Here is a 13,092-nt window from a genome sequence, read left to right as displayed (position 1 = left end):
CATTAGGATGTGAGCGGGCGGCTCTCATTTCGGCCAGAAGATTTGCCCACAAATCTGCTCCCGGTAGCACCCTGGACGACACCAGTATGATGATTATGTACTATTATAGGATATAACTTGAAAAAAGACAGTTGGCAACAACGGGCCTTGGTACTCGGCAACTTGTGCTCCTCCGCTGGCCAATAACAACAGCACACGAAATAATCTTTTGATTTTTAACAATATCAAACAAACCAGAAGCAAAGCTTAAATTCAGGTGAGTTAGTAAGTATTCATCTTAGGGGGAACAGCGCAACAAAGGCGGGACACTGAGAAGACATGCGCTGTCTTCATAAACCAAACCAGCGTAAACCATAAACATAAGCCACAACCACAACCATAAGCATAAACCATAAGCATAAACCAGCATAAACCAGAAGCAGCAAAATTCTTGAGCTCATAATTTCATCTTGTGGTTATCTTCTAGTGTAGGTAACAGGAAAAGATTTATCGACGGACTACTTTTTTGTCCGGCAGGAATTCTGTGCCACGGCAGGAATTCTGTGCCAGCTTTGCCTGAATGTAGGCAAAGCTTCACTGCAGACTTGTGTTGTATCCTACTATAGTTTACTACGACACAGGACGAGTGCAGCTCGTGTCTTACGTCGCAGTCGTGTTGCCATACGTATACGATGTGGCTGACACTTCGTGATTAAACTCACGGCAAATACTTGCCCTTTTTGACCCTCTTGACGGATAACGTACGACTGCACTAATAACTCGAAGTGGGCGCAGCTTCTCGGTGACGAGTGGTTGCCAGCCAATCACCTTATTATAACCCTGCACTCTTTAGTGAAAAGCTTGCACGTTGTTAAGCGGGTTGTTTGCGTAACGAATCATGTTTTCTGCGTTAGAAGACGGCGATACTTCTTAGGTCCGCCGGCCACTTGATGTGCCACTCCACCAGCGGCCAACAATGACGACAGCCTACACGTTGTCGTACGTTGTCGTGTATGTAGACTTGGCATCGTGTAGCAGAAGTGTGAAGTCGCCGTTACGAGTTTCCTTTGGAGACATTGTTTGCCGTACGCCAAAAAACACGTTTGCCCGCCTTTGAGGTGGCGGATGATACTTAGCGGTAAGTAAAAGTTTAAAAAGAATTACTTTTGACAAGATCCCTACACGAATTACCATGACCAAGAAAAAGGAACAAATAATGTCGGTGATTGGACCTGCAATTGACTCGGCTCGACTTATGATGATGACAGCTGTCCCACTCAAGTTGGACTCCTGAAACGCGCCATGAGTGAAGGCGTGGCTTGCTTGCTTTACTTTGCTTGATTTGCTTGATTTGCTTGTTTTGCTTTGCTTGCTTGCTTGCTTGCTTGCTTTATTTGTCGAAGAAGGTGTTACATTGTACGGGTGTACGGTCTTCCCCGGAGAGTGGCCCTCAGTCCAGGGCTCCACTGGACCCGACTGCACAGCGTGCTACGGTTTGAAGAAGTCGCCAGGTGGCACCATCCTCTCAGGAGAGAAGGAGAGAGGCGGGCGAGGAGGAGGATACTGGTATCAGAGGACTCTGTGGTAAGCGAGGCGCTCTATAGAAGGTTAGCTGAGGGACTTGCACCATTGAGGCTGTTGTAGTGTCTGTGGGTGCTCGGTTCGTGCATTCACGGGCCGAGGCATGTGCTGCCCGATTTCCCTCCACCCCTGCGCGTCCTGGTGTGCAGACAACTGCGATATGCAGATTAGGTCCGAGCCATTCGAAGAGTCTGAGTGTAGCTGGGGGGATATTGTTGCGGCCGTTGTTGTGGCTTGTGCGATCGTGTACTCTGCTGTGGTGATGTCTGTAGAGTCGAGACTTGGTTAGGGTGCTAGGCTACTTAGCCGGGCTCCGAAGTTTGTTTTTATTGAGCAAATATGCCTTTCGGCATAACAGAGGTCTTCGAAGTTAAGGGAAGAAGAAGCAAACGAGCGTGACCACGGGGCGCGAGCTACTAGAAGCGCCACGCTCTAGAAGAAGAAGCAACACAAGCCGCCATACTCGACCTCGTACCTAACGCAGCTAGGACTCTTGTCTGTTGGCCGTCCCTGGTTCATGGATCCCCAAGAAATGGAGAACCAGCGCTCAGGGTGCGCATCGAGCTTTGACACCCTAGACCAACCTCGGGATGGAACATCAGCCGTCCAGGTCAGATCCGTATCCGTGACAGCGCTGGCTTCAGCACAATCAGAGAGCTGTCTACTGGACACTCGCTCAGAAACCAACGTTGCGACCGACGGCGGAGACCAGGTTCCATTACCAGTATGTGCAGCTTCTTCTACTGTCATTGATAAGCCGAGTCATGTTTCCGCTGCATCTCCGACGCAGACATCCACGCAGCCTCACCAGCAGCGACATGGCAAGGTCAGTCGCGTCACGAAGAGAAAAATCTCTTCAGAGACGACATTGCCTAATCCTGTCACCTCGAAAACGAGCTTTGGCTGGCTGCAGCAAGAGATGGGAGTCGTTTCGTGTGCCGATGTCGCCACGCTGCAGGACTCTGGCGAGCTGCTACTCCTCGATGCTGCATGCTCTCCAGATCGGGAAGAACTAGTGACGGAAACGAAAGCTCGGATAACTGCCAGAGCTGAACCAGCTCAGCCTCCTGAAAAGCGAACTGGGGTCCACCTTCGCGTTAAGGCTCACGACGTGGAGGTATCCGAGAGTCGAGACGGGTCAACAAAGTCACCGGCGACACCCTCCAGTAGTGTTGTCACCTACACGTCGCCCACGGTGAAGACGGCCCCTGAGCAACGCACGACGCTCCTTCACAGTTTCTCGTCAAGACTGAGCACGCTTTGGGGGAAGGTGTGGAATGCAGTACCGAGAGAAATTCTACTCTCGAACAGCGAAGTGCCCGACGCCGGCGCCATTGAAGGTGAGCCTGAAGAAAGAAAATATTGGAGGACCAGCACTGTACCTAAGAAGAAGTGGACGCTGGGAGGTGTCCACAACCGTGGTAGAACAATAAAGAGGGAGAAGTGTAGTCTAGCGGTCGAGGAGCAGGAGGAGCCGGCCACAGAAGACATGACAGAAAGAGGGGGAGCAGTGCGCATGCTGAATCCTCTCGACACTGGTCCCGTCGTATCGCCAGGGTTTTTGACAAGAGAGGTGTCGCCGACCAGCGCGTCGTTCCCCGAAGGTCATGGGGACGCCCGACGGCCACGTCGTCCAAAGAGTCGCTTGAGAGTGGACGATGCTCAAGAGGCCAAAACCATAGCTCGTCAGTGTTACACGATTGGAGTAATGACTGCAGCGGGTGAGAGTCTGAAAACTCACGAGCCTGAAAAGGAGGACAAATTGGAGGGAAAAAACCATCGCAAACACGATAAAGAAAACGCTGGTGATGAAGAGGCAGAGAAACCACCGGCATCGGGCAGACGGAAGCAACAGAAAAAGCGCCATCGCCACCAAGAGTCAGACGATCCTAATAACAAAGAGCCGAGTTCGAGGTCGTCAAGGCACGGCAGACGAAAGCATAAAGGTGACGAAACAGCAAAAGAAACCAATCTGGCTGAAACTAGGGGTGAGCCTGTAGAATTGACGTACGACGTCAGCGTAGGTCATCAACGCGAATTCAAGTTTTCGATTGCGACGATGCCATACACACGAGGAGTGCTACCACGTCCAGAACTGACGCGACCGACTGGAACACAACCAGGCCCCTACATGTTGCAAGTGCGGAGAAAGCTTGTCCCTAGCCACGGACAAGAGGATCTCGAGACACTTCCGCTCCAGTTCCGTCATGCTCCAAGAAGATCACAAATGAAGTCTAAAGATCAAGAGCAGCGCGCTAGTGCCACGGCTTCGCCTTTATCCGGGTCGCCTCAGAGAAGGGCGTCTCCTGCCCACAGAGAAGACGCAGTGCCTCTGATGACTGGAGAAGCGAAATCACCTATGAAACTGCTTCCCGACGCCGAAACTGTGGAACAACCGCTTGCGAAGAAGGAATGGTCGCCGCCAGCAGAAGCCAAAGATTCATTCAGTCCAGGAGGTTCACCAAAGCCGCATAAACCTACTGGATTACAACCAGGAACCTACGCATCGAAAGTGCGGAGAAAGCCTGTCCCTAGCCGCGGACAAGAGAATCTCGAGACACTTCCGTTCCAGTTACGTCATGCTCCAAGAAGATCACAACTGAAGTCTAAAGATCAAGAGCAGCGCGCTAGTGCCACGGCTTCTCCTTTATCTGTGTCGCCTCAGAGAAGGGCATCTCCTGCCCACAGGGAAGACACAGTACCTCTGATGATTGGAGAAGCGAAATCACCGAAGAAACTTCTTCCCGACGCCGAAACTGTGGAACAACCGCTTGTGAAGAAAGAATGGTCACCGCCAGCAGAAGCCAAAGATTCATTCAGTCCAGGAGGTTCACCAAAGCCGCATAAACCTACTGGATTACAACCAGGAACCTGCACATCGAAAGTGCAGAGAAAGCCTGTCCCTAGCCGCGGACAAGAGAATCTCGAGACACTTCCGTTCCAGTTACGTCATGCTCCAAGAAGATCACAACTGAAGTCTAAAGATCAAGAGCAGCGCCCTAGTGCCACGGCTTCTCCTTTATCCGTGTCGCCTCAGAGAAGGGCATCTCCTGCCCACAGGGAAGACGCAGCGCCTCTGATAACTGGAGAAGTGAAATCACCTAATAAGCTTCTTCCCGACGCCGAAACTGTGGAACAACCACTTGCCGATAAGGAATCGTCACCGCCAGCAGAAGCCAAAGACTCATTCAGTCCAGGAGGTTCACCAAAGCCGCATAAATCTCCTGGATCACAACCAGGCCCCTACACATCGCGAATGCAGAGAAAGGCTGTCCCTAGCCGCGGACAAAAGAATTTCGAGACACTTCCGTTCCATTTCCGTGATGCTCCAAAAAGATCACAACTGAAGTCTAAAGATCAAGAGCAGCGCGCTAGTGCCACGGCTTCTCCTTTATCCGTGTCGCCTCAGAGAAGTGCACCTCCTGCCCACAGAAAAGACAGAGTGCCTCTGATAACTGGAGAAGCGAAATCACCCAAGAAACTGCTTCCCGGCGCCGAAACTGTGGAACCACCGCTTGCCAATAAGGAATCGTCACCGCCAGCAGAAGCCAAAGACTCATTCAGTCCAGGAGGTTCCCCAAAACCGCATAAATCTAAATCTAAACGGACATCAAAGTCAGCGCGAAGGCACCGGTCTTCGCACAAGTCTAAGTCAGAATCAAGGTCAGAGCATAGGCATAGGAGGAAGAAGAAATCTCACAGGGAACATGGCAAGAGCAGCTCAAGAGGTCACAGGAGACACGGGGCGCACCGACGAAACGAGAAATACACCCCTCTAGATGCACCAGAAAGCACAGTTTCTGGGACTCACGCTTTTCGCTGGTGCACAAAAGACATTCCTAGCGTGTCGGCCACTGAGCTCAGTTGGAGCACGACACAGCTGCAGTCGAGCGAGCTTTCACGCTGTGGTGTTTCCGGGCCGATTAAGCGCTGGTTAGACAAGATCCCCTTTATCTGCTTTAGCAGACCTCCACACTTGCAACAGGGCAAGATGCCCCTTGTAACAAGAGGGGTCACAGAGCACCTGCAGGCAGATCTTTCAACACTCAGCCCGTCGAGAGGCTCATCGGACCTTTCAAGGCACTATAGGGATATAGAAATGACAGGACGTCCCTCTGCAAGCAGTAAAGATGACGAAGAGCGCCGCTCCTCAACTAGAAGTAGAAGAAGCAAGGGAAGGGAGCACGACCGGCATGGCCATCACAGAGGAGGTAAACACAGACACCACCACAGAAGTCATCATAGTAGAAGAGAGCATGAAAGTCGGAAAAGTCGCCGGAGCAGAAGCCATCGCAGTCGTCGTAGTCGTCACAGGAGTCATCGGGAGCACACAGGGCACGAAAGGCGAAAGAGACACCGGCACCACAGACACCATAGAAGCCGACGGCGACGTGGAGATGAAAGAAGTCCGCGAAGCCTTCGAAGCCCACAGAGTCCGCACGGCGTTGCCAGTCCCACAAGTCCTTCTGGTGTAATGAGCCCAAGGAGCCTTAAAAGCATATTGAGTCCACGCAACGTTGCGAGTCCCACCAGTCCTTCTGGTATTGGGAGCCCTCATAGCTTGCGCAGCTCACGCGGTTTTGCCAGCCCTACCAGCCCTTTTGGTGTAATGAGCCCAACGGCGCTCTCGAGTACATCGAGTCCCTCAAGCCTTACGAGCCCATCAGGACCAACTAGCCGCCCAACTAGCATGGTATCGGCGACTCTAGAATCTACACTCGAGAGGAAAGGAGAGAGATCAACGCGAAGCACCGGTTCTCGAAGGGACAAAAGAGATGAGAGAAGGCGCCATAGAAGGCGAAAGATGAAAGGCTCGCGAAGCCGTCATGGTCATTCCAGGAAATCCACAAGGCGTAGGTCAAAGCGACGCAAGTCTAAGAGCAGAAGATCTGATGGGGAGTCCAGAAGTCCGAGAACGTCTGAAACTTTGAGTGGATCGCGGAGAAGCAGGAGATCTGGTAGTGAACGGAAATCCAGGCGAAGCAAGAGCCGGCGGTCCGAGCGGTCTCGAAGCAGTAGAGAAAGCAAGCGATCTCGTCACAGCCGCTCTAGGAGCAGATCGCGAAGGCGCCACAGGGAGAGGAGTCCGGAATACGACAAAAGTTCTGATATGATGACGTTCAACGAAATCATACTTAAAAGCCTGAGTCCCGGTAGGCAATTAGGAACAAGCTCAAGCAAACGCTCCAAAAGGCGGCGACGCGAAAGAGAGTCTAGAGGGCGACGCAAGAGAAGGCGCAGGTCGAGGCATAAGAGGAGGTCAAGAAGCAAAAGCAGCAGGGAATCCAGAAGCGGGCATCACAGGGAGGGAAGCCATGAAAGGAGTTCAGCCAGACAGGAGGAGGATGAGGTGTTCAGCCAGACAAGCTCTCCGATATTAAGCACTGAAAGTGTAAGCCGCGAGAAGCAATTCGAAGTCATGCTCAGCGGCGAACACGAGAGGAGGTCCAAGAGTAGGTCCAAGAAAAGATCCCGGAGCAGAAGGAGATCCAAGAGTAGAAGCAGCAGTCACTCGAGGGACAAACGTGGCAAACGATCTAGAATAAAACGCAGGAGACTGCGGAAACGAAGCAGGGAGTCCCGAACGGGGAAGACTAGAAGGTCCCGAAGCAGGAGGTCGGGATCTCGAAGGTCTTCCAGAAGGAAAAGACGCAGCTCCAGGAGGAGGCGGCATAGACGCGACCGGAAGCGGAGAAGGCGCATAGCGCTGTCCCCGATGAGGTCTCGGTCAACCACTGCCTCAGTGCTTTTACTCCGAAAATCTGATGATCAGTTCACCGAGGACTTCGCTGGCCAGACAACTACGCCCGTATTCTGGTTCCTGCTGCTCACCACCATCTTTGCCACGCTGGTAGTGATCCTCTGCGTCTTAGCGATATACTACGCCCTCATCATCAGGCCCAGACCTATACCACCAGTACGGACAGCGCCATTGCCGACGTTTTCCGACTACACCTTCACTGGACCGTCACCCGAGGAGCCGACACCGGAAGAAACGACGCCTCAATCGATCTCGACGTCAAAGCTGGATCCATACTACTGCACATCCAGCTATTGCAATCAAGAGGCCCAGTATATAAGCACAGTTCTCAGCCACGATACCCACCCTTGCGAAGACTTCTACGATCACGTCTGCGCTACGTGGACGAGCGAGCACCAAGCGCATTCGGCGAGCACAGGCTCCCTCATCTCACGGGACACCATGCTGCAAGAAGCGCTTACGCGCCGTCTACTCGAGCAGTTGAGTGGCCATGGTGAAAAAGACGTCGCGATGGCGGCGGAACTCCACGCCACCTGTGTGAACTGGATCACGCTCTACCCTCCTGTCGCGAGTAATCTCCGAATTCTATTCGCCCAGTGGACAATACTGGAGTGGCCTCGCAATGATCCGGTTCCAGAGGGCATCGCAGCTGTGTGGCGTTTCGCGGCCGAACTAGTCCGCGACCTCGACCTGCCCACAATAGCGCAGGTAAGCGTCGGCCTGAGCCCCGACAACTTAGACGCCACTGCGGTGGAGCTCGATATGCCCCGATTCCTGCTGGGAGAAGCGAGCGAGGGGGCAGCGGACGTAGACGAGCTCTTCAAACAAGCCGTCACTGAGACCGTGAGCGAACTGCAGGCCTCCGTGACAAACGACTTCGAAGATCGACTGTTCACGGTATGCTCTGGCTTCAGGGCGCTGATACGCTCGAGCTACGGCGACGACTACTCCTTCGTCACCGTTCGGTATGGAGACTTGAACGACGGTTTGCGAGAGTTTCTCAGAGTACTACTGGCCAACGTCCCGCGGCAACTCACGAGCCAGACAAGCGTAGTACTCCGGTCGGCGCCGTACTTGCGTGGAGACCTAGACCTCTTTCTGCAGTCGGTGCCGTCTCAAGACATACTCAACTACTTTGGCTTCCTCGTTATTGTGCGTCTCGCGCCATTCCTTTCTCGCAACCTGCACGCTTTGCAGAACCTTTTCGTGGACAGTGTCATGGGGCGAACCCTCGGAAACACCGAAGACAGGTCCCTGCTGTGCGGATGGCTCGTTAACCGAGCCCTGCCCGAATGCGTGGCCAAGGTAGCTCGCCAATGGCGCCACTCGACAGGCCAGGACGTTGTCACGCGTGAGTGGTTGTCTCAACTAGAAGCACTGTTCCTCAGGCATATCGCGGACTTCAGTTGGATAAACGAGCTCTCGGCGCTCCTGGTACGCTACCGGCTCAAGCGACAAGCGGTGGCGCAGCTTGGCCTCGCTTCGGGAAAGCAGCGTCTTTGCGCAGTTGAATTGGAGAGGTCGCGGCATAATCCATTCATGTTCTACTGGAATCTCTCCAGGCACAGGCAAGAAAAGGTTCTTCTTGGATTGCGAAAGAAGAGCGTGGCCCTCCGACAGTGGAACTCTGCCGGCTCTGAGCTTTCCACGGAGGCCTCGTTTAGTCGTGCTTTCCAGATGGTTCATGTCCCGGCGGCACTCTTCAACCACTCGATTCCAGCTAAGGGCTCTTTCTTCGTGTTCCATCTGGCGCGCGTCGCAGTACGTTTCTACCGGGCCTTCGTGCAGCTACTCTACGAGAACCCGTACGAACGCGACGCTCCTCTGAGCTTCAACGAAGAGACTCGGGCCCAGCTGGCCGACCTGCTGGCTTGTTTTCATAGGGTAGGTCGTACCATCGACCCCGAAGCAGCGTCCAGCCTGGGCCGGACGTTCCTGGACCTCACGTCTGCCCTTCTTCTGGCGGTAGCCGCCTTCGACGAGCTTCTTCCCATCCGCCGTATCTGGAAGCTGGACCTGCGGCTTAACGATCTGCCGGACATGACAGCGCATCAACTGTTCTTCATTTACTTCGCGCTGGACCACTGCGAATCGGTGGATCCGGCGTTCCACGAAGCTCGCCTGTCTGCCAAGGACAAAGTCAACGTGCCTTTGCGGCAGCTTCGTCAGTTTGCCGATGCCTTCAGCTGTGGTACAGGCTCATCGATGGTGGCGGCAGGGCAGGAGTCTTGCCAGGTGTTGCGTCCAGGATGGCAGCAGCGATCGGGCTCGGAAGCGTCGATGCGTTCGGCAGCCGAGCGGGAGCGCGGCCGGCAAGCAGACGTAACGGTCTCGCCGTGGACTGGATATCGGCAGCCTCCAGACTAAGCGTATATTTTGGTCAGACAGCCCTAAGACATGTATGTGTTGTAGTTAACTTATATGTTTCCGCCCCAAGCGCGATACAATCGCACAGAACTCCACAGCAGTATGCCTCGGTGAACTGCTCATGATTGTGATCGTGAGAGTTCTGCATGTCCAGTCGGACGACTTTTTTTACTGCCATACCAAAACATCTCTTTCTTGTGATCGTACAAAAGCAGCCCTATATTCATGGGCCCAGGACAAATTATATTTGCATGTGTTAATGCCTCGCTTCTGGTTTCGCTATTAATGAACCTTTTTCCGCTTATATCCAGATTCGCGTGAATAAAGAAAACATTTACTGAGGATTCATCTTCTGTTTTGCGAGATATTCGAAGCTAAACACTCGAGAATCGTGAATTTCAGAAAAGGACAAACAGTAATACTTGTAATACTCGACGCGAGACACACACGCCTTGGACCGAACCAACACACAATCATGGCATGTGTCACCAAAGCAGCACAGACAATGTGTTAGCTGAGTAGGAAGGGCGGGGCCCCTCATAACGCCATCTATGAGCGGTCATATGCGCTATGCCTTTTCTGCAATGCATTTCAAGCTTATACGTTTGCTCTCGACAACGAGATTGCCTAAATTTTTTTGCCATCCCCACAAGGTAACTGTAGGCCCAGAAGTCGTTGCTGACAAAAAATTAACGAGCCATTGATGCGTTGGGAATGCGTTAGCATACTAGCTCAGATTTCGTGAATACTCAGTGTTGACGAGCGAAATTTATTACTGCCAATGACATTTTAAGCTTTTTGTTGTCCTGCTGCGACGATTCAAATCTTCGGCCGTTTTGTGTGACTTGTTCCACGCTCGTCAGATGGCACTGGTGGTTCAAATCTCCCGCCTTGTCGGGTGACTTGCTCCATGGCCATCAGATGGCGCCTACTTGACCCCTCCTGCTTGAGTCCAACTGCTGGCGTGCTTTTGCGTTTGGAAGCGGATGAATTTTGAATTTTGACGAAGACGGTGATGACTGGCAAAGCGCAGTGAGGGATGCACGAAGAAAAGCTGATGAGTGCAACGATAGCCAAAGCACAAGACGATGGACTGTACGCACCACCGCGAGTTCGAATTCCACCCGACAGACGGTCGCCGCCTGGTTTTGGTTCGCATAAGCCTTGTAATGCTAACGCATTAATAGGGAGCTTTAACCCCATCCAACCGTAAACAATCGAACTACGGTAACTGAGAACGTACGGAGCAAAAGGCAGCTAGGCAAGCTGCCTATAGGCAACAACGCTAGGCAACAACGGCAACGTGTTGCCGTATTGGCCGCACTACTGTGCTAAAACCCTGTATTAGAAGAGTCAGACAGCATGCGGTGCGCAATCCATCACTTTTAGCCCATTGACTACCTCTGCATAAATACCTGCACGTTAGTTTAGACGCAAATTATGAGCTCTATACTAATGTGTTTGCGCGTGTACTACAGGATAGCGTAGACGTGGAGCTTTACGAGGCACCTGATTCTGTCAGAAGTCTGTAGATGTGTGTGAGTGCATAAATTAATAGCTTCTTATCATTTAATTTTTATCGCAAACTGAAAACTCTTGAAAACCAAATTAGTTCATCACGTGTCGCCGAAAGGAGGTAAAAGATAAGGCTCAATACGAACCAGTCCCGAGACATGGTTGACAAGGGGTGTACAACCTTTATATTATACAAGCGCGTCATGCTCATTACCAAGCGCCAATAATTGTGGAAACGAAGGCTCATCGCTGCAGGTATATGACGCAGGCCTCGGTTGATGTTGAAGACACGGAATGGAATTGTTTTGGGCAGCGAAGAAAAGCCTCGTCGCTCTGAAAGTATCGATAAAGTTCTTTCGTCAATAAACCAGCTGCTTAATTTTGCATATGTGAGCTGCATAATGACTATGTACCAGGTGTCCCAGCTCCCGCACAAACAACTCAATAGAGAAGACGCCGTAGCATGGAGACAGTTACAAACGGGAACGTTCCCGTGCCTAAACATGCTAAGTAAAATCTACCTCACGCAGTACAAGAGCGAGTGCCCGTGGTGTGGAGACAACGAAATAGACGAGCTAGCCATAATAGAAAACCCGAGTGCGGAACAGTGGGAGAGGATGCTATCCAACGACATCCTGAAAGTCCAACAAGGACTAGTAAGGTGTGCACGCAGGGCAGCTACCCTCAGCGGAGCCCTGGACTAGGGGAACCGACCCTGACGACAAGATGGAAGACTCCATCCGAAGCCGCAAAAAATACTGTAAACTAGAGCAGATAAGCGTTTTCCACCACCACCACCTGCTAACGTAAGCCAAAGATGAAATAAATTCCGATGCAGATTGTATACCGGAAATTACGGTGCATTCTTGCACAGGGCTTCGCATCCTCATGAGCGCAGCTAGACGACGGGCATTATATATATATATATATATATATATATATATATATATATATATATATATATATATATATATGTGTGTGTGTGTGTGAGAGAGACGCCAACAGCCACAGAAACCTAAGGACAGAGGGGATTTTTTTTAATTAATTTATTTATTTTTGCTGTTCGATTTAGAATATTACTGAATATGTTATCGTTTAAAGATAATTGATTAGAAAAGCAGAAGAAAAAACAACCACATGCCGCCGGTGGGATCCGAACCCAGACCTCCGAATTACGCGTCTGGTGCTCTACCGCTGAGCTACGGCGACGGCTGTCAAATCTTCTGCTTTCGGGGGTATTTATGTTTACCAATAACCTAACCTTGAGAGTGTTCATCAGAGCACCGGACGCGTAATTCGGAGGTCGTGGGTTCGGATCCCACCGGCGGCATGTGGTTGTTTTTTCTTCTGCTTTTCTAATCAATTAGCTTTATGTGATTACATATTCAGTAATATTCTAAACCGAACAACAGCAAAAAATAAATTTAAAAAAATCCCCTCTTCTCTCATATTTATAACGAGCCCCTCATTCCCTTTCCCTTGTTTGCTTATATATATATATATATATATATATATATATATATTGATCAACACCACAAAATAAATAAATAAATTTAAAAAAAATCCCCTGTGCCCCCTTGGTTTCCGTGGCTGTTGGCTACTCTCATATTTATAACGAGCCCATCATTCCCCTTTCCTCGTCTGCTTTATATATATATATATATATATATATATATATATATATATATATATAGCTTCTCGTAGGACGAGGAGCCCTATTACACCACACTCCGATGCCCCGCAGAACTGCTGCACGTTCGGAAAGACGCGTCGGTCAGTTATCGCGAGGGCTGCAGATAATACGACTGCTTCGTTTTTCACATCCTGTTTGTCTGAGCGAGCCGAGACGGCTGCAGCGAATGGCAATGCGCCTCTGGGCCGCAGGGACT

General features: G+C 51.3%; 1 protein-coding gene across 1 annotated transcript; it reads left to right on the top strand.

Annotated features, from left to right (window-relative positions):
- Positions 1–7,276: 7,276 nt before the first annotated feature.
- LOC149332374 (uncharacterized) lies at positions 7,277–9,688 on the top strand. Its single transcript, XM_089557509.1, has one exon. It carries the CDS (start codon positions 7,277–7,279, stop codon positions 9,686–9,688), a length of 2,412 nt encoding a protein of 803 aa, XP_089413635.1.
- The last annotated feature ends 3,404 nt before the right edge of the window (positions 9,689–13,092 follow it).

Source organism: Amblyomma mixtum, chromosome 8 (assembly GCF_055824585.1).
Source record: "Amblyomma mixtum isolate Tamu chromosome 8, ASM5582458v1, whole genome shotgun sequence".
Taxonomy (NCBI): domain Eukaryota; kingdom Metazoa; phylum Arthropoda; class Arachnida; order Ixodida; family Ixodidae; genus Amblyomma; species Amblyomma mixtum.
Note: the sequence above shows the minus strand (reverse complement) of the source record. Positions and strands in the feature narration are given on the sequence as shown.

Bases quoted from the DNA above. Each gene is read 5' to 3' on its own strand.
- LOC149332374 (XM_089557509.1), top strand. From the start codon at position 7,277: ATGAGGTCTCGGTCAACCACTGCCTCAGTGCTTTTACTCCGAAAATCT.